Source organism: Macrobrachium nipponense, chromosome 13 (genome assembly GCF_015104395.2).
Source record: "Macrobrachium nipponense isolate FS-2020 chromosome 13, ASM1510439v2, whole genome shotgun sequence".
Classification (NCBI taxonomy): domain Eukaryota; kingdom Metazoa; phylum Arthropoda; class Malacostraca; order Decapoda; family Palaemonidae; genus Macrobrachium; species Macrobrachium nipponense.
The window spans coordinates 92073644-92096298 of record NC_087206.1 but is presented as its reverse complement, the minus strand read 5'-3'; the positions used below and the strand labels follow the sequence as shown (position 1 = coordinate 92096298).

The window sequence follows — 22655 nt, the reverse complement described above, 5'->3', positions numbered from 1 at the left end:
ACAATGCAGAGATTCATTGCATAGGATGAAGTTACAAAGTTATATCTGTTTAGATAAACTAGGGTAGCCACCTTACAAGTTTGTTATTCCTCTCCCCTTGCTAGAGAGAGAAATTGGTTTGCTACCAAAAGGCATGCTCATGTAGAATATAAAATACTCTAACAGTACGGCTACTTCACTCAACTGTACACGGCCAGTTCCAGTGTATGATGGATCCATCTTCTTACTGCTCGTAGACAGAGAAGAATGGGAAAGTAAAGAGACCAGCCATCCCAATTATTCTCACTTTCAAACCATCCTCTTAAGCATGATACAAACTGGGTGAGGTACAGAACTTGTTGAGCAGCCACCACCAGACCCAATGAAAAATGTCCAAGGACCTGTGGGCAACATCCCTCAGGTAGAAGGAAGTGAAAGTGGTTTGGTAAAGCCATGAAGCAGCATTCAAATTCCTATGAACAGGTAAGTTCTTGAATACCAAGGAAGAACTTGGTCCTTTAGTGTCCTGTGCTCTTGCATCACAGTATTGGCAGTAGAAACTAATAATGAGGAGTAGACATGCTTAAATCACTTCACATAGACAAAATAAAATAAATTCTTGGACTCTTCTTTCTTGACTTGGCCTGTGCTAACCAAGTCTTTGGCACCCCAGTCTGAGGTGTTGAGTCCATTTTAGATAACTACGCAGTGCTCCGACGGGACCAAGGAATAATTCATCTGGATTGTTGTAAACAAAATCCCCAAGGAAAGGGATGGGAAAGGAGGCAAATCTGTCATCATGAACCGAGGGGTTTTGAGTCTTGGCAATAAATTCCAGGACATATTCAAAGGCTGCAGCCACCCAACCCTTGGTATGTTGTACATCAAAAGCCAGGCCCTGGAGTTCACCAATTCTCTTTGTGGAAGCTAAGGCTAGAAGGAAAACTGACTTTAGGGTAAAGTCTCTGTCTGATGATCAACGCAGTGGTTCATATGGGGTTCAAGTGAGACTACTAAGAACCAGTCACATTCCAGGTAGGAGGTTTAAGTTCTCTATGAAAACAAGACTGCTCAAAACTTTTGAGCAGCACAACCTTCATACAAAGAACTAATCACAAGGCAGCCCTGTAGCCCTAAATGGCAAAAACAGAAAGGCATTTTTCTATCCAGATAAAGATCAGGAAACCCTGTCGATGACACCAATCACAGTGCACAGATGGCCCATTTTCCCTGGTACATGACTGAAGAAGATCTTCTGAGGTAAACGAACATCTGTGCCACTGCTCTGCGAGAAAAGCCTCTTGCACGCAGGAGATACTGGATACTCTCCAGCCATGAAGAGATAGGGATTCTACCAACTGATGTTATCTCTCAACATGAGGTTGACATAAAAGATTATGCCAAGCACTAACAGCAGAGATAGTAGATCTGAAAAACATTCTGTTTGAGGCCACAAGGGAGCTACTTGGGTCATCCTGAGATTCTGAGAAATCATTACTCTGTTCAGGACATAACAGATCAGGGAAAAGGGGCGAAAGGCATAGACATCTAGCCCAAGGATGTTGAAGGGCACCCTCTGCCATGGTGAAGAGATCTGGAATTCCTGAACGACAGACCTCTAGCTTCCAGCTGAACTGTCAGGAAGAGGTCTATCATTGGTCTTCCCCACAGATAAAAAAGCCTGTCTGTTATCTCCTGATGCAGAGACCACTCCGTCCCCTAGAACCTGTCACCGACAGCTTAGCTTGTTAGCCACTACCCTCATGCCTGAAATGTACCTGGCTATGAGGTCCCACTTGTTTGTTCACATAAGCTACCAATATAGTGCTTTCTAACATCAGAACAACGGAGTGTCCCATCACCCTTCCTTGAAACTCCTGAAGTGCTAGCACGTTGATGTGAAGTTGCCTGTCCTGACGAATCCCCACACCAGAAGTCAGGAAATCTTCTAGATATGCTCCCCAACCCTCAGAAGAGGTGCCCGAGAACAAAAGTTCTGGACGGGGGGAATGAAGAGCCACTCCCACTGTTATGTTTTCACTGTCCAACCACCACTGGAGGTTGCTTCTTACTCACCTATGTTGACAGAGGGTTCTGTAGCTGAGGAGAGTCCCCTGCTGAAGACCAAAAATCTAGGATCACTTGCCATTGCTGAGCTGGTTGTTTCCATTCAAACAGGAAGGAGCAAGCCACTGTCCTGAACTTCTCAATCCTTTGGTCTGATAAGAAGACTTGATAAAGTCGTGTCTATAAGATCATTCCCAGGTAAAGAATTCTTTGACTAGGTTGAAGACTGGACTTTTCTAAATTTATCACAATACCTAAGCTGGGACAAAATGGCTGCTAAGACTGTTCAATGAGTCTCCATCCTGAACTTTGTCTTCCTGATGAAGAGGTTCAACAGTGAAAGGTCTACCACTGGCCTCCAATCACTACTGACTTTGGGGACTAGGAAGACTTGGCTGTAGAACCCTGGGGAAAGACGCTTTGCTACTTGCTCTACTGCTCCCTTCTCCATCATCTTCCTCACTTCTTGGAGAGCTAGGTGTTTCAGAGAGCCATGGCCGTAAGCGAGGTGAAGAAGAGGACGATCGGAGAGGAGCAGCAGCAAAGTCGAAAGGAAGCAGATATCCTACCCAAAGGATGCCTACCAGTCATAGCTCCACCTCGAAACTCTGCCAAGTAGCTCAATGGCTCACTAGGCATCTCCCCCACTGGTGAGGAGGGCTGCCCACTCTATTGTCTACCTCTCCTGGTTCTGCTTCCATTTCCCATTCCTGGCCTGGAAAAGTGGGACTGAAAGGGACGTAACTGAATAGGTTTCTTAGGTGACGAAGAAGGTTGAGAAGGCTTGCTCGTAGTAGCTGGTCTTGAAGGCTTCATGGGAGGAAGTAGCAGATTTTGCCTTGGAATGTCAGAGTGAGAAGGAGCTCCTGACTTAATCACTGCTTGCTGAACGAGATGATCATTATTGTCAGTTCGACACCTGTTGATAGCTGCATCAAGTTGATCCCTGGGGAAAAGCAGCTGGGGTCCAGGATATCGCCATTCCTCAAAGATAACAAGGAGTCAACATCGACAGACCAAGCAACCTTGGAGGGCAGGATATTAGCCCAGAAATTAGCACAAAAATGGGTAAAGTAGAATATGGCCTAAGCATCAAATTGCAACAATCTGATATAACACGCACTATTTATGACTGTATTTCTTGAAGGACAAGCAATTCTGGCCACTGCTGTAGACCACAAATCAAGCCAAGAGACAGTTTGGAAGGCAGAAAAGGCAGTCAACTCCAAAGAAGCAGCTTTTTGAAAAGTAAGGGAAGGTTCAGCCCCAGGCTCAATTGAACGACATTGGAGTTGACTTGTCTACTTAGAAGAGGCACAAGAGAAGTTGCATATTACCTCCTTTGGCAAAGAAGAAGAGGAGTGAGAAACTTGAATGACCTACTGGAATGAAATGAGCTTTCCCAGCACAAAATCTAGGAATTTACATGATTTAAGACTGAGTTTGCTGGAGCAAAGTAAAGGCTTCTATACTTGTCCGGCCAATCACAGGAGTCACATTCTTCTTAGAAAGATTACTGAACTCACAAATGAAATCCATATCCTCTGCATAAGAAGACTCTAGATTCTCCAAATCCTCTGCTTCCTCAACATGAGGATCCCTGTCTGCCTCCTCCAATGGATCAACAGGATTTAGCACCAGAGAATAAGATCTGTCAGATCCTAACACTCTTGAGGGAGCCTGAATGCCTGATGTAGAGGGAAGCAAGATGTCTTGATGACTGGCTCAAAACGCAGAAGACCCCTTCTCACACAATGGACATGCATCATCCCGTGGCCTGGAAGGGCAATAGTCATGCCCGCGGATGTAGGAAGACGAATGTCAGCTGTGATCTCTCCTTGAAGATCACAATTAGGAACACTATCAAGGCGAAGAACGGTGGGTCAGCAAGCCCGAACCATCTGGTGTCCAACCGCAGTCATATCCATTTTTACAGCTGTGCACAGTGGGCCAGAACAGTCATTTTTTGGACAAAATTATTTTTTGCTTTCACATCCAAGTATTATTTATCATTTTCCAGTATAGACGTTTAGAGTATTGTATTTACAAGCAAATGTAATAATATGAGTGATACGTTTACCCATTTTTTTTGTGTATTTGGTAAAATATAGTTAGGAATATATAACCTTTATATTTGATACCTTTATTCAATGCAGAAAAGATAAGAATAAAATTTTTTTAAAATAAGATTTCTATCAAATCCTGTCTTTGAAGATTTTACAATATAATTCATTTAATGAACGTAAAGAATAACATTTTGGCTATACTATTATACTATGGTAATATGAATATAGAAATAAAAGCATTTAATCCATTAAAAAAATCTAAAATAACAAGGAACTTTAACTCGTATTAAGACTACATGATACAAATCAAAGGGTATTTTGGGTGTCAATTTTTGCTTTCTTCAGGTAGTTCAGTTTTTACAGGCCTGTCTACTTTTCTTAAAGAACTTACCAAGGGATCAGATGGACAAGTAATCTTATCATTAAATCTTCATTTGTCTTTATTCGTGATGTTTTCATTGTGAAAGATTCCCTAAACTTCTTGAATTCTTTATCCTTTGCTTCTTGTGCATCCTCAGATAATATGCCTATTGGTAGATTGAAGTTGCATGTCACTGAAGCACCATGAATTAACAACCGATGCAAGCTTTGAGGCATGTAGTACCAGTTATAATTTTGTACAAATCATGTGCAGTATCCAAGCAAAACCTTTCACACTGATGCGCATCGATATCAAGACCAGATGACATTGTTGGTAAAATCAAATAAAGTTTATAAACAAAGGATTGATCACGGCCAGTGATTTTGAATGCAATTTCTGCATCCTTGAAAAACCTGCGAGCAATATTTCTATCATTACATATAGCATTCTTATAGTCTCATTTTTAGTTTCAATTGAGAATTTCATTTATGGGTGAGTAACGAGAAGTGAATTTCCAGCACCAGAAAAAAACTTCTCTAACTCTTCAATGGAACCAGGGATCGATCTCAGAATCACAGGGTTGGCTTTTAAGTGCTTTGCTATTGACCCACTGATGATCTCTATTGCAAATTAGTAATTGTAGTAGTATAAGCAGTAAATATTTCCTTATGCAATGGCTCTATGACTTTCCTGATTTACAGGTTCTAGATATTTACCTGCCCTAAACCAAGCTAATCCTTTGAACAACCTTAAAATCCAAAACTACTAGCAACCTAACCCCCTCCAACTTTTTAGGTTGGGATTTGCCACAAACCCTTTGTAAACACGGTGTAGTTAATTATTAAGATGACAAAGTACCTACTCATTGGCAGCTCTTGTCACTTTATGCCGTTTGGTTACTCAGACTCCCCGGTTGAATGGCGCCATGATAGGGGAGGTAGCGCTTCGATTATTATTGCCCACAAAAGCTCGAAGTGCAAATTGGTGCAAAGAAAACAAATATTTTCCCTTTTTACACAAGTTATAGTATAATAAAATTCAAAAGAGATACGATGCAAATGCAAGCGAAAAAATTGCTGCATACTTGTTTTTGTTAAATAAGAAATATTTGAAGTACTTTTGTATATATCTATATAACATGGATTAATTGCATGTTATGCACAATATTTGAAATGTTTAGTCATAGAAATAACAAGTAGTGAACTTGTTGAAACACTCTTATAAACTAATGAAACACAGACCTGATATCACAGATGCTACATGCACACAAATCTGATGTAGACTAATCACTAGCATACTGGGAAAGAATGTACTTAGCCGATTGCGACTAAAAACCATAACGCCAGTCTAACCCCTACTCCTTAAATAATAATATAATATACGGTTCCCTGTCTAAAAACTATTCTAATTTACGTTTTTAATATAATTTTGATCAAACTAAACAATATTTTTTTGGTTTTTGTCCACCTCCTGGCCCACTGTGCTGTGCCAAAATCCATGGGTGTGCCTAGCCACACATCCACATATGTGAGAATCAGGAGGAATCATGAACTCTTCTGGTCGAACATAATCTAGAGCAAAGGCAAGACGAAAGTCCAGAAGGCCTAAGATTGACTGGATTTCTGGAAGGTTGGGCGTGGGTGTGAATTGAAAGAACGTCTTTTGTAGCTAAATGAGACGGAGAACAATGTGATGAACTCTGGACATGCGAAGGATTCACCACTCAGGATTTCTTGATTGAAGCCTTGTCGTCTTTCTCCAAACTTGTACAGGATGAACTGGAGAATGAACTTTGACTGGAGCCTTGTTATCCTTTTTCCAAACTTGCACAGGACAAACTGTGCGGGAGAGTCATGGATGTGGTCCGAAAGCAAGCAAGAAGATAAGATGGTCCTTTGTTTCTTGGGGAGAGGATCAGCAACAATATTTTTCATCTTACAACGTCTGATGGGGGAACGAACAGGAGAAGACAACGAGGATGAAGAAGATGAAGAAACAAAGACAAAAAAGATAGAGACCTACGCCGCCTCCTCTTAAGAACACAGCCATACTTCTCTCGAGAGAACGAGTCGACCGTGTCAAACAGAGTTCACAGTAGGAGCAGCAGCAGATGATGTCATAGCAGAACCCATCTGTGACGTCAAAGGAGTAGATGAACTCTGTCCATGAGTAGTTGGTATTGCTGTAGCCTGAATGGGAGGTGACCCAAGATGTAGTCAAGTACCAATGGCATCATGCTAGGTGCCATAGCACGAGACCCAGCAGAGTGGAGGCCGGGAGGGCTAGGAACTGTCATGGCAGCCGACACTGGGATGCATGAAGACATGAAGTGGGATAATAGGCCATCCAAGTCCTACCGAGGCCCAAATGACTGACATCTGCGCATCTGAACCTGAAAAATGAGGAAAAATGAGGAAAAATATGGAAGAATAGGAAGGAGTCAAGCCTTCCACTAAAAGAGAAGCAACTGGAGCAGGTCTAAACAAGGGAGAAGAACAACAATGAGGATCCTGTGAAAAACACTTTCCAAGATGGTGCCTCTGACTTCCTCTTGTGCTGATGCTTCTTGATGAAAATCCTCCACTGATCAGGAAACCAAGAGTGACACTCAGGAAAAGAACTCAGGACATGGGTTAGTCACGTAACAAGCATTGATCTGCACCTACTACAAGTTGAATGGGGATCGGTTCCAAAGGAAGTAAGAAAACATAAACAAGGGTAGTAGTTGCCTACACCAGGACATTTCTTCTGAGGTTTACAAGAAGGCGGTAAGAAGAAAACTAATACTTCAATGGGTTGAGATTGGGTCACAGGCCACTTCCTCCCTCATCCCCATGATGGAAGCCAGATGCCACCAATTCCTTGCATAAACAATTCTTGTTTTCATCCAATTTCCAGCTGGTGCCCGAATATTTATCCTAATGTTAAGACCAGGGTTTGTTTTGCATGAACAAGTAAATGTTTAACTGTTAGGTATCTAAGTATCCACTGGAATTAGAATATGAAATTTAGGCCCAAACAAAATACTGAGAACTGTGAGGTCATTTAGCACCACTGAGGTTTCATACGTATAATAGATAAAAAAAAAAAATGCTCTGTAAGTCCACATCTAATGTCAGAATTAAGCAGACAAAATCATATTTATACTGCATTTTGATTCATTATGAAGCAAGAACTTGTAGGTTTAGATGGTATCAAAGGATGACTGATTCCTATATAACTTCAACTTAAACTTCTCTTTATCAATTACATAACTATGATTATTTTTTGCTTTGCTACCATTTTAGGCGTAAGTTTTAAATAAATTCCATAGCTTGAATATTAAGTGTAAAGTTCAGGTGCAGGCATGGTACAGGGCCTTTGCTTTTAACTTTGTTACTTATCAGAAAGCCAGAACAACAAAATATAAGCCAAGGTGCTACTGTATGTGGGGCGCATTTACATAATGGAAAAATATACCAACTAGTATTGAAAATACCAATGAAAAATCCACAACCTGAAAGTAGAGCCTGTGGTTTCTCTCTTGAGCGCATCAACAATCTTGGACAGGAGACCTTTCGACCCTGAACACATCTGATTCATGGGAAACTCTATTGGCATCTGAGGTGAGGTATTGGTCGTGAGCAGCACGTCGTTGAAAGCAGTCGACGACTGACAGCTATTCGTACATTCTTGAACTTTGGGTGTCTGGTTTGTTGGAGTTCTACTTCCCTGAGAACCACTCCCACTACTGGAGTCCTGGGTAGTTGATGTGCTAGTTGTGGTTGTACTTTCGTGAAGAAGCACCTTAGCTGCACTTATACTGCAAACCTCTCTGTACTCTGTTGGGGTTAGCATCAAATACTGGAAAAAGAAAGGTAAGTAAAATTACAACAAATGATAATGTCAATGTCATATTTTCCTAGATTAAGAAAAAATAAAGACAAAAATGTATTGATAAATGAAAATCCATGATTATGTACATGAGTAAAACCTGTATTTTTCAAAATACAATGATGATGGTACTCCTCAGCAAATGAAATAAGACCGTTGTACAATTGGTCAAAAATTCCAATCTTTAATCATCTCTGTATTAGCATTTGCTCATATACATAATTGTGGATTTTCATTTATTATTCTCAGTTACAGTACACTGATGCACCATGGACAAAAAATATGTAGGAGAAATCAAGCCAATTTAATATTAAAGTAAACTGACAGAGAGAAATGTCCAACATATGTTTCTAATAAAAATACAGAAATCTGCTTAAGAGTTCTTTACTATGGCTGAGATTGATTATACAAGTGAACAATGATTAACAGACAATAAACTAATGTAAGGGCACATCACATATATGACTGAATAAAAATATTTCATGAAAAGATAACAGTTCAATGGACTGTTCCACAAATCAAATGCTTTTATCCTTGGAGCAAATGTTTTAAAATAATCTCTGCTTCAAATATAGAAAAGGAAAAAATTATTTAAAAGGCCCTTCAGTAGTGACAAGGTTAATAAAAAAAAAAAAAAAAGATAATGATTAGTACAAGGTAAATGCCAAATGTAAAGGTGCAGCTACTTGGTATGTTGCAATAACTGAAACTATTAAATGTAGAATCAGACATACCATGCAATTCACCAAACTTGAAATCAAAATCAAAAGAGCTAGGCACTCAATACTAATCATACCTTTTCCGAACATGGCACATAAAGAAACTGGCAAAGTAATATCATTGGATTACAGGCTATAAACTTTAATATGACAAATTTTTAATCAATTTGTATTTTTCATAGCTAACAAACCTTTGGTCTTAACAACAGGATAATCTTGTGACAGCTGGAAACTGGTTAAAAACAATCAAAGATAGTAAAGCAAGGAATCTGTGGCCTCTGGCAACTCGTATGTATACAAGGTGGAAGCTGGTCATCGACCAAGCATAGAACCCCATGACACATCAGTCTTTCTTTGACTGCCTTGGAGAGTAGTCGTTTGCGCTCTCTTTCCCAAGCCAGTTGCTTTGTTTGCCTGTGATTTCTTTGTTTCAGTGTGTGCTTTGTTGATTATCATGGAGTCCTCCAATTCTTCTAGGCCTCATCAACGCATGTGCCTGGGCATTCAGGGATTTCTGTGATCCAGGTTTTTGGTTGACTAACATTACAGTTCCCCATACTACATGCAGTAGGTGCCGATCTAATTTTTGTACCATTACTAATACTTGCCCAGAGTATCGTTCCTGGCCTGTGCTGCCATTAGTTCTTGAGCAACCACGAAGGCAAAGGCACACATCATAAGTTTTTGGATTTTTTTGGATTCCAAAACTGAAGCTTGTTCCGTAAATACACAAGCACAGTTTACTTCCAACGAAAATATTTTGGGCAACTAAAACATACTGTACAGCATACAAAAGAACCATAATTGGCATTTATACATACTTGTGTATCATCCGATCTCTTGTATGGGTGTTTATACATACTTGTGTATCATCCGATCTCTTGCACTATGCAATAATCAAAATTTCATCCAAACAATTCATTCCATTGTAAACATGGTGTATAGTGCAAGATGAATATCAGTAAATTACGCAAGTTAGGCTTTCTGTGCCTGTCTCAATTTCGATAGATACCACTGATATTTCAAAATATATCTGAGTTAACTTTTAACTGAAAAATTATCCTATAAGCCACAGTTAATTGGGCTAAATACAAATCGTCATACAGGCAGTCCCTGGGTTACGACGGACTCGGCTTACGACGTTCCGAGGTTACAAAGCTTTTCAATTATATTCATCAGAAATTATTTCCAGGGTTACGACGCCTACAACACTCATCTGGCAGATGAAATATGACACCAAAAATGCAAAATAATTAATATTTGAAGTTCTTTTTATGAAAAATGCAATAAGAATGCAGTTTATATAGTTTTCAATGCACCCAAAGCATTAAAAGTTAGGTTTTCTTAAGATTTTTGACAATGTTCCGGCTTACGACGACTTTCGGGTTACGACGCGTCTCAACCCGGGGGCTGCCTGTACATTACATCAAGCGAGATGCCTCCAAAACGCCCTAATTCTTTTAAGGTTACCAGCAGAGAGCTTAAGTGCCAGAGGAACTTAATGACTACAAAAGAAGGAAGATCCCCTGGATATGTTGAAGCAGGAAGAAGTTAAACACAAGTAGCCCACCATTATGTAATAAATGAGAGTACTGCCAGTATGTAAATAATTATATTGACAAGAGCGTTTACAGTAGTGCAAATATACTGTATGAATAGGATATACTGTCACATATACAGTTTACATAATAATTATTTACTGTGCAGGCAGCCCTCGGTTAACAGCAGGGGTTCCATTCCCAGCCCATGCTGCTAACCGAAAATCGCTGTTAACCGAAAATCAGCGATAATAGCACTAAAAAACTGGTTAACGGCGCCGCTAACCTAATATCGGCGCTGTTAACTAGAAATTGGCGCTGCTAACCGGATATCGGCACTGCTGATCAGAGATCGGCACCAAAAATCCAGTTAACAGCATCACTAGTCAAGCGACGTAAAACCGGATAGCCTCAACTGATACCACTGTTGACCGAGGGCTGCCTGTAATTAATTTCATTACAGTAATTTGCTCTATAAATAAATACAAGTATTTTGACAAGTCCTGAATATTTTTAGATACATAAAGAAGACAGACACGGAAATAAGAAAGTCCGTCAAGATTAGGTTCTTGGGTAGTTCCAATAAAGTGTCAGCTGTGCGTGACACAAACATCATCAGGATGGAGTTGTCATTGGCAGTGTGGATTAATGGCAGTTGTAATGAGAACGTTCCCCTCGATAGTAACATTATTCGTGAGAAGGCAAGACAGCTGTACCAGCACTTTAAAGACTCGCGACAACGTGGAAGGCGGCGATGTACAGGAAGCAAACTTCCTACATGACACCACAGAAGACAGCAATGTACAAGAAGCAGACCAGCTTCAACACTGAAGAAGAAGAGGAGAAAGAGCCACAAGCAGGACCAACATCAGCTCCTCTAGGTTTTCAGGTTAGTAAATATATTGGTGCGTTCACTGTGGAAGCTTATGTATGGTATGCCTTTTTGCATACCAGTTCTTATTTTTAAAATAAAAATGAGAGCTGTTAATCAGCTCAGTGGTCTGGTTAAACTATTTTAATAATAATAATACAGTGGGCCCCCCGTATTCGCGTTCTCCGGATTCGCGGACTCACACATTCGCGGATTTCTCTCGGGAACGTTTCCCCTCATTATTCGCGAAAAATTCGCGGTATTTTTCTATGAGAAATATCCACAAATTTTACCAATTTCATCATAAAATGCACTTTTTGTGATAAAACTATTAAAAAAACCAAGTATGAACATTTTTAGTGGTTTTTCTTGAGTTTTAACTAACAAAATATGTTGTTTTTAGCATTTTTATAGGGGTTCCAAACATTCGCGGGTTCTAACTATTCCAGGGGGGTCTGATACGCATCTCCCGCAAATACGGGAGACCACTGTACTGTAACAATCAGGCCAGAGGGGAAGTTCCACCGTTTCCTGAAAAGATTGCATCTCTCCCAGAGGAAGCCAGTTTATAAAGCTTGGACTATATTAACCTTAGTTATTTAATAATTATAAATAAAAGTAACTTCAGAAAATAATTTGAATTTTACACAAGAAAATTCCAAAAGGATCAATCAAAGAGGTTAATGATACCACCTAGTAACAATGCAAGATGCTATTAGTTTTGAATAGAGGACTTTACTTGAATGAGAGAGGAAAAGGAATGCACAAAAAGAAAAAGCTATAAAACAAAGCACGTGGCCTGAGAAGGGATGCTGGAAGACCCTTCACTGCCGTCTATAGTGCATTATGTAGGGTACACTGTAATGAAACTAGATAAAAAAATTATAAACAAAATAAAAACTCAAACCTGGACAAGTATATTGCAAAACCAGAATATAAAACTTAAACCTGGATAAGGAAACTTCATAATGGGATTATAACATCCAAATGTTATAAAAATGTATACAGGTACTCCTCATTTAACGACGGGGCTCCGTTTCAGCAACCATGTCCTTAAACGAATTCATCGTTAAACACATTATTCCCTTTATTTCAACTAATAGCATTAATTTTCAGTCACATATTATACACAGAACTAGTTTCCGACATAGCCTACTACAGTGGTCCCCTGTATTCGTGGGGGATGCGTACCAGACCCCTCGTGAATAGTAAACCCACAAATAGTTGAAAACCCTATAAAAACGCTGAAAACAGCCTATTTTGTTAGTTAAACTCAAGAAAAACCCATTAAAAAATTTTATACTTTGTTTTTTAATAGTTTTATCACAAAAGGTGCATTTTATAATGAAATTGATAAAAAAAAAAAAAAAATTTTTGGAGATTTCTCATAGAAAAATACTGTGAATATGGAATATGCAAATTTTTCGCGAATAATTCGGGGAAACATTCCCGAGAGAAATCTGTGAATGTGTGAGTCCGCAAATCCGTACTTGGGAAAGTTCTGACAATGCTTTATATAACTTTATTACTCATATATTTTATCTTCACCCTTTTACAACTTCATAATGAATAATTTTCTTTAAAATAATGTACTTTATTTAACACATCTAGCCTACATTCCCAAGTTAGCCTACTAGTAAGTCAATACAGTGCTAAACTCTTCTCAGAATCTGCACATTATTTAGCAGTGACTTTCATATTCTAAATTTAGTATTTCATAATTATCACAATTAGTTTCTTCGTCATTTATTTTTATTGTAGAGGGTAGCGAGATGAAAAAATAATTAATGAATTTCGGCGATCACAGGGCATTTGAATGTTGCTGTCAAAAAATAAACAAAGCACAATGCCATCTATTGAAGAAAGTGAATAAGCATTTTCTAGCATTGATAAATATTTACGCTTGCACTTCTTACCTCTAGTATCATCTGATCTTATGGGTGACATATTGAATACGTATATAAATACACAGATACACAGTTGTATAAGAAACTATCAAACTGTATTAGTACATGTAAGTCTTTCAAGCATAATAAGAGTAAGGAATTCGTGCATGCCAAATATCTCATTGTTTCAATTAAAAGGTATGAATTGGTAGAGACTTCTCAAGTGGAATATTTTATAAAATATACTTATTTTCAAGTTAATATAAAAAACAGATTTGACATCACACATTTTCTCTTCATTACTAAGAATAATTCTCACTAAAACAAAAGAGATATGGCATAATTTTTGCTGTCTCTAAGTTGTAAAAAAATGTGGCACCACCCGTTCGGCCGCACAATGAACTAATGGCAGCTGAATCAAGCCAACCAGGTATTCTGCTACCACAGAATACCGACTAAGAGGTTCAACTGTATAGCTTTTCTTTACAAAGCATATTAAAGCCTTATTTATTATTTTAGCCATAGATTTCAAGGTTTTCAAAACCTAGGCTAGGCAAGATTATTGGCACTGAATAGCCTTTCTCCCAGCCACCATTGGCAATGTTTTTATTTTCATTTAATGATTTTCTCTCTCTCTTCACGTTGTCGTCATAACTCTGAGTTGTTGCAAAACAAGTATGTCATTAAATGAGGAGTACCTGTATAATAAAGTATTAACTGATACATGAAATGCTACCAAAGTATTAACTAATACATGAACAGGCCCAATCTACATCAGCACAACTGGAGAAATGAGGTAAAAATGCATTAAATATTCCATACCATATATAATTAACAATAATTCTTCTCATAAACTTACCCTGTATTCAGATTGGTCGCAAAAACTATGTACTAATCTAAGGAACTGTATTTTCAGTGCCACTTCTGGACTACATTCACAGGAGCTTAAATGACCAGGAACTCTGACGCGCTCTTGATACCTGTAAAAAATCAAGTTTGTTTGTCTTATCAGAATAGAATATAAAATCTAGGCCAAAGGCCAAGTGCTCGGATCTAGGAAATCATTCAGCAAAGAAATTGAAACTGAGAGTAACAACGTTTTAAAGGTGTAACAGAAGGAAAACTTCACAGTTGCACTATGAAACAATTGTTGGGAGATGGTGGAAAGGAAGATGGAAGAAAGATAGCATGTAAAAGATATGAAAGGAAATATAGCCAAGGGTCAAAAGGATGCTGCAATGAACCTTAAGTAATGACTACAGTGGACTAGAATACTATTATAACCAACATATCACAAATAACTCGAGTTACACCCCACCAACTTACGTCTCGCACTTCCAGATGAAGAGGTCAAAGAGTTGTGACAATCTAGGGATTAATCTTAACTGCGCCAACTGGGCCTGAACTTCCTTTCTGTGCTTGCCGAGTAAAAGAAGGCCCAGTACATAAACAGTTTCTACTCTTTGTAACATTGGACCTGCAAGAGCTTCAATCTGATTCAGGACTGTGTGGGGGAGTATTCTCTCAATGGCATCTGTAAAAGATATTGTTCTCTGTGTAAATCATTCAATACAATATAATGGAATATAAAATTTAGGCCAGAGGCTAAGCACTGGCACCTACAAGTTCATTCAGCACTGAAAATGAAATTGAAAGTAAAAAAGGTTGGACAGCTGTAGCAGGACAAAAAATCAAGTCACTATGAAAAAATTATTAAAAAAGGATGGAAAGATGGAAAGAAAATATGAAAGCAGGTACAGTGAAAGGAATAAAAGGGGTTACAGTCAGGAGCCAAAAGGACACTGTAAAGAACCGTAAGTAATGCCTACATTGCACCATGTGAATTGAACTGATCTAATACAATGCAATGCAAAAAACCTAGTTAATATAGACTACTTAAAGGAAGACCTTGTCTGGAGTTAACAAATAAGCAAGTTCAATTTCATACAGGCAATTTATTTTGTATAGAGTAGCCTAGTCTAGCTAATATATACATACCATCTGTTACCAAATTAATCATGCATTACTGATGAGTATGGTTCATAATATTTTTCTCCGTTTCAATAGTCCTTGCCTACACTGGCTGAGCTTATCTTAAGTTTGTTGTAAGTACGAAGCCTGAGCTTTGCTAAATTTATATAGTAATATACATTTGCTAGCCAATTCTAGCTAATTACCATAAGAACTGTGTGTTACAAAACAAGTATGCATCAACAAAATTATGAACTCAACTACAGACTCTCCATTACTTATGAACTTGAAAGTTACAGACTTTCAGAGGAACAACCGTGATTGTAAATTAGAATTTGTTCGAAGAGCTCTGTCCACTACCTCTTAACTTCAAATCTTGTATCGTGTGCCTCGGCTTATAGTTATAATTTCTGCCACTAGCCACGCCAAACAGCACCGTAGCCGACACCAATACAGCAGTACGTACGCAGTCCCAGAATCCCAAGCCTACGTAAGTGGTTGAGAGATCATCTCTTGTGATCCAGTTTATTTTGTGATTTTATCATGAAATATCGAGTCCATCCTTTATCTATTATGGTTAAAGGCAATTAAAGCAAGTGACGCTAGTGACAGCGGTAAAAAGTAGCAAGCTGTCTCAATTGAAACAAAAGTGGCAATTATGTATGAAGAAATTAGAAAGTGGTGAAAAAAAGGTTGAAGTAGCACACCAATGAGTTGCTCAATTATTGGCACAATCTTTAAAATTAAAAATCAAATAATAGCACATGTGAAAAGTGCTGTGCCAATGCAGTCAACAACTACAGTGGACCCCAGCATATTCGAATTCTCAGGATTCACAGACTCATCTATTTGTGGATTTTTCTGTGGAACCTATCTAAAAATTATTCTCAGGACTCGCTCATTCACAGGTTTTTCTGTGGAACGTATCTATCAAATTATTTGCAGGTTCCCATTATTCGCAGATGTGAATTTTTTTGTACAGCAATATTTTATATTTTCATATTAGTATTTACTGTATAATATGTGACACTAGATATTATTATTCGAGATATATTTCTGTGCCGATTAGGCAAGTCAGCATTCAAACATAACATCAAATAGCTGCCCGGATGACTGTCTAGTTTACCTGTTCTCCGCCAGGTGTGTTTCGAATGTTTTAGCTGGTCAGAATTCTCCTTGCCACTATTGCGGTTAGGCAATTGTTGGTATTCTTTGAAGTTTGGCTGTTTTACACCTGTTTACAGTATAGTAATTTCATTTTCCAAGGATATCTTCCATCGGAAGCAAACCAATAACATCAAGCTATGTAGGAATAATTTTGGTGTAAGCAGGATGTTGGAATTTGAAGTAGATCAACACTCAAGTTTGTTTTGGGTGCAGGGGGTTTGTTTTGTACTGGCTGCAGGGGTACAGAATGTAATCTTGGAACTAGATGTGAAGAATGTACAGGATTGTTTTTATGCCTGAATATGTCAGATATACAAAATAAGGGAAACTAATAGCTTGCAAAAGCAATTAGTTAGGTCAGGACTTGAATCTCTCAGTTTTATCCTACATACCTAGTGTCCCTTCATCTGCAGCTATCCCTACTCAGGCTAAGCATTTGGTAGTGCTAGTACTGAGACTTCCTTTGTAGCTCTGCCTTCTGCTTCCCTTTAAAGTTGAACTGAGTTCATGACGGAACGTTCCAAATCCCACCACAGTGCATGCTCTTTTTTGTGTTGGTGCCTTCCTCTGTATGTAGCCCAAGCCTTGGACTGCCCTGTGATAGTGTGCCTTTGGGAAGTGTCAGCTACTTGGAAACTGGGTCAGTTCTCGGGACGATGGGTTTCTGTGCTCTCCAATAACTACTTGCCCTTTTCACAGTCTGAATCTCGTTTAACACATTAGCCTAAGGACCGTTTTGGTAAATGTTAATTTTCGCTCCCTATTTGCATTCTGCCATCATCGGCGCCTTGTTTGAGGTGTTAGCATGCTTAGGATTACAGTGGACCCCCGTATTCGCGTTCTCCAGATTCGCGGACTAACACATTCGCCGATTTCTCTCGGGAACGCTTCCCCGTATTATTCGCGGAAAATTCGTGCATTCGCAGTATTTTTCTATGATAAACATTCACAAATTCCTAGTATTTTTGATGAATTTCATCATAAAATGCACTTTTTGTGATGAAACTATTAAAAAACCAAGTATGAACATTTTTAGTGGGATTTTGAGTTTTAACTAACAAAATAGGCCGTTTTTAGCATTTTTATAGGGGTTCCAAACATTCGCGGGTTTTAACTATTCCCGGGAGGGTCTGGTACGTATCCCCCGTGAATACGGGGGGACCACTGTAATGGGGCCAGCCGGCTAATAACATTTTTTAAGGACAGGACTTTGACATTCATACCACTTAACAAGGTGACTTGGGACATTTCCAAACCACATATGATTTTCGCCTCTGACTTTCGGTTTTGTGATGCCAGGGCGATTTATCCCGAAAATAACCATTTTTCAAACTCTACCTCCTCCCTTGATATTTAATATTAAGACCTGGGATTACTATCATATATAGACATGATGTAGACCTCCAATCAAATAAAGTTTTTTTCCTAAAAGTCATTTTTTGCTAGATATGAATTTTTCATTATGGTAAAAAATAAACCCTATAAATCAGGGAAAAAAAAATTTATATAAAAAAAAAAAAAAAAAAAAAAAAAAAAAAAAAAAAAAAAAGACGAAACAAAAATTGGAAAAAAGGGCTCTATTGATTGTTCTATAATGTATTTCTAAGCTATATACCAAATTTCAATGCTATAGCTTTAAAACTAAGTGAGAAGATAGAATTTGAAGGTCAATATGTACAGTAGTACCTCGAGATACGAAAGGCTCAACTTACGAAAAACTTGAGATACGAAAGCTAACACGAAAAATTTTACTGCTCTACATATGAAAAGTTTTCAAGATACGAAAGGTTTCTGAAAGTCCGAGATTCGCCCGATAACAATTTTGAAACTCACGCCGCCATCTTAGTTATAGTAGACTCGCCACCATCCTCCTGCTCTCCCATTGGTTCCTGATGCTAGCCAAGCCATGAGATCCTTCTCTCTAATTGGACAGCATACCTCCCATCATGCATCTTCTATACGTACGTGTTGGCGTGCCTTAGCTCGGCCACTCCGCATCCGAAACTTTACCGTACGCAATCGGCATTCGTTCGGTCCAACGATTTCGTTTAGTAACGTAAATTCGTTAGTGATTTCGTTGCAGTACATATAATCGTGTTGTGCTACTTTATCGTGTTGTGAGAACGTAACTTAATTACGTACAGTACATAGAGTCATGGGTCCCAAGAAAGTTGCTGAAGTTCACAGAAAGAAGAGAATGCTTTCTATGGAGACAAAAAAGGGATTTTGACGTAGGAAAAATCTATTTCTGGGTGATTGGCTCGTGTCGCCCTATGAAACCCACCCTATTTCTTTTTACCCACCCTACAGGACAAGATGTTCATAGATTAAGGATGACCGCTAGGGGCGCTGCTGTCCGCGTGGCGTCGGTAGTAGTAGTAGTAGCGGTCGCATCACCCTTTAGTATCAGCTCTCTCAGGTGGGGATTTTATGTTGGAAGGTCTAAATGGTAAATGACTCGTGGTAGTGATCCCACTCGCCCCTATTTCCATACCGACACTTCTTTTATAGAGTGAGTGAGTCAGTTTTACTGACATTTTCTTGATTTTATTTTTTCTCTGGTAATTTTAGGTTAATTTTACCTAGAAATAATGAACTTAAGGATATTTCATAGGGTGACACGAGCCAATCACCCAGAAATAGATTTTTCCTACGTCAAAATCCCTTTTCTGGGCTCAGCTCGTGTCGGCCTATGAAATAGTACCAGAGAAACAGACAAGATGGAATAAAGGACAATGAAACCCAATAGTAAAAAAGTAATATAATATAAGTGAATCAAGAAACATTACAGTATACAAACAAAAGTACTTAAAGCTAGCTTATACTAAACAATGGCAGGGTAAAGATAGCAAATCAATATAAAGTACTTAAAATTAGCTTATACTAGACATAGTGATACATAATAGTGTAATGGCAAAAGAACAATATAGAATGATTCACTTAATTTAAATATTTACAAAATATACAAACTCATTGTGTTCTACCCTAGCATAAAAATAAGGGTAGAAACACTGAAGTACATTATATGTACACAACGTGGATGTCCCTAGCAAAAAAATAAGGGGCATTCCACCAATACGATTCTAGCGGCTAAGGCTAGAGTATCCCGAGAAGCATGGCAATAGGGTGAGGCATGTTGGACGAGGTAGGTAGAAAGGAGACCTGGATCTATACTACAACTACTGTGCAGTATCAGGAGAAACAATGTTTCCCGCTGCTACTGCTGAAAATTTTAAAGATTCCAAGGACTTCAGGTAATGACGTTTAAAGACTGTCGGTGATTTCCATCCAGTATACTTTTTAAGATCCTCAAAATTCATATGTTGGAAATAATTAATTGAGGTGGCTACTCCTCTGATATCATGTGCTTTTGGAAATGATTCAGGGTTGGCTTGTTTAATGAAGTAAAGGATCTGTTGTCTGATTCCTTTCACTGATAAAGTGCCACCTTTTTCTCTCATAAAGAGAGGACCTGAGGATCTAGAGGATGTACGAGATAGAAAGGCTCTTAAAGTTGATACTGGGCAAAGAGAAGGATCTTGCGGAAGTGGGATGACTTTCCAAGGGGCCCACCTTGCAAGGGGATCCTCATTTTTAGCTAAAAAGCTGCGATCCGGAGAAAGTAGAACTTCTCCTGAGGGGAGAAATTCTACATGACCCGCATCTCTGGATAGAGCCGACAGTTCTGAAATTCTGGCTCCTGAAGCCAGGCTTAACAAAAATATGAATGTGCAAGACGAGTTGTCAGTATCTGAGGCTAGTTTGAGGACATCATTTAAGAACCATGAAACTGAAGTAGGCCTTTGAGAAGGTCTAAGTCTAGCACAGGCTTTGGGAATAGACGTAAAGTAAGATTCTGTTAAGTCTATTTGGAAACCCAACTGAAAGATTTTCTTCAAAGCCGATTTATTAGTAGTAATAGTGCTAGCTGCTAAGCCTTTTTCAAACAAGGATCTGAAAAAGGATATAGCTAAGTTAACTGTCATGGTTGTAGTGTTTGATTCTTTCAGGAAAGATGCTAATTTTTTAACAGCTGAGTCATATTGTCTAATAGTTGACTCTCTTTTATCTGATTCTAGAAAGAGGATGTTTTGTGGATCAATGTTAGCATCTTTTTTAGCTGCAAACTTCATGAAGTCCATAAAGTTAGGGTCTGAAGAATTCCTGAGGAAGCGAACACAGTCCTCATTTGTACTGATTGCGACAGCTTGGGATTGGGAATCCGTTGAGGTCGGAGACCCAATTCCAGAAGCAGAGGATACCAGTTGCTTTTTGGCCAATCTGGAGCAATCAGAGTTACTAGTCCCTTGAAAGTCCTCAGCTTGCTCAAGACTTTCAAAAGAAGATTCACTGGAGGAAATACGTAGATTTTCTTCCATTGATTCCAGTCTAACGACAGGGCGTCCGTGGCATAAGCCAGAGGGTCCAGGTTGGGGGCCACATAGCAAGGGAGCTTGTGGTTCGCTTGTGAGGCGAAGAGATCTACTTGGAGACCTGGGACTCTCTGGCATATCCACTGGAATGACCTGTCGTCTAGGGACCATTCTGACTCCAGAGGGACTGACCGGGACAGTGCGTCCGCTATCACATTTCTTACCCCTGCCAAGTGGGTGGCAGATAGATGCCATCTGTGCTTGTCTGCTAGAGCAAAGATGGCTATCATGACATGATTCACGTGTTTGGATTTGGGACCTCCTCTGTTGATGCAATGTACTACCACTGCACTGTCCAAAACTAGTCTTAGATGAGACTTCTTTGGGGGAAGGAGTCTCTTCAGGGTAAGAAATACTGCCATTGCTTCCAGAACGTTTATGTGGAGCTGGCGGAATTGAACGGACCAAGTCCCCTGAACTTGCTTGAATTGAGAATATCCCCCCAACCGGACAGGGAGGCATCCGTGTGAATGGTTAACACCGGAAGGGGATATTGAAGGGGTACCAATTTGGTAAGATTCTTCACTTTTGTCCATGGACGGAGCTGATTGCGAAGGATCTGTGGAATTACTGACAACTTGTCCCGAGATTTGACGTTTGCTCTCGATCGCCAAACTCGATTTATATCTTTCAGCCTTGCTTTCAGGAGGATGTCTGTCACTGAGGCAAACTGAAGAGAACCTAGGATTCTTTCCTGGTTTCTCCTTGACGTTTGTTTGCTTTTGAGAAATTGCCTCACAGACTTGGCTATTTCTTTTCTTTTGACCACTGGAATTGACAGATTGTGGGAGGACAAATCCCATTGGATTCCTAACCACTGAAAACGAGACTCCGGAGTGAGTCTGGATTTAGTTTTGTTTATCTGGAACCCCAGATGTTCCAGAAATTGTACTACCTTCTTCGTGGCTTTGAGGCATTCCACGACCGTTGGTGCCCAGATCAACCAATCATCGAGGTACGCTGCTACCATTATCCCTTGTGTTCTCAACTGTTGAACTACCACTTCTGCTATTTTCGTGAATACCCTGGGGGCTACATTCAGACCGAAGGGCATCACTTTGAATGAGAACTTCTGATTTCCTAGTTTGAAGCCTAGGAATGGACGGAAGTGTCTGGCTATAGGGATATGATAGTATGCGTCTGTAAGATCGATAGAGGTTGTGACGGCCCCACAGGGAAGTAAGGTCCGTACCTGCGAGATGGTGAGCATTTTGAACTTGTCGCAACGAATGAAAGAGTTTAGCTTTGACAAATCTAAGATTACCCTTCTTTTTGTTGAGCCTTTCTTTGGCACGCTGAACAAGTGACCTTGAAATTTTAGATGCTTGACTCTCGCAATAGCTCCTTTCTGAAGGAGTTCCTCCGCATAATCTGTCAACTCCTTTGATGGTATTTGATAGAATGATTTGTTTGGAGGAGGATCTTTGATCCAACTCCAACCCAATCCTTTTGGACACGATGCTCTGTGCCCATTTGCTGAACCCCCACCTGTGACGGAAGAGGAACAGCCTCCCTCCTACCTGGGGAGCCTCACTGTTGTTGAGCGGGTTGACCTCCGCGCCTTCCTCTGAAGTGCTTGCCTCTTGCAGCTCTTCCTGTGCCACGCTGGCGAAAGTGACCTCTCGCTCTGCTCCCCCTAGAAAACCTGTTGAAGGTTGGGTAGGCCTGGCTTTCATACATCGAATTGAAGGCTGGCGAGACTGCGTATGAGGTCGAAGGTTGGC

General features: G+C 39.5%; 1 protein-coding gene across 1 annotated transcript in view; it reads right to left on the bottom strand.

The window, feature by feature from the left end:
- Positions 1-22655, bottom strand: part of LOC135225205 (short transient receptor potential channel 4-associated protein-like) — a 184487-nt gene that overhangs the window by 44670 nt on the left and 117162 nt on the right. Inside the window, exons 9-11 of the mRNA XM_064264511.1 lie at positions 14687-14894; positions 14220-14340; positions 7970-8316 (exon numbers count right to left, since the gene is read on the bottom strand). Of these exons, the coding sequence (XP_064120581.1) occupies positions 7970-8316; positions 14220-14340; positions 14687-14894 (676 nt within the window). The remainder of the gene's footprint in view (positions 1-7969; positions 8317-14219; positions 14341-14686; positions 14895-22655) is intronic.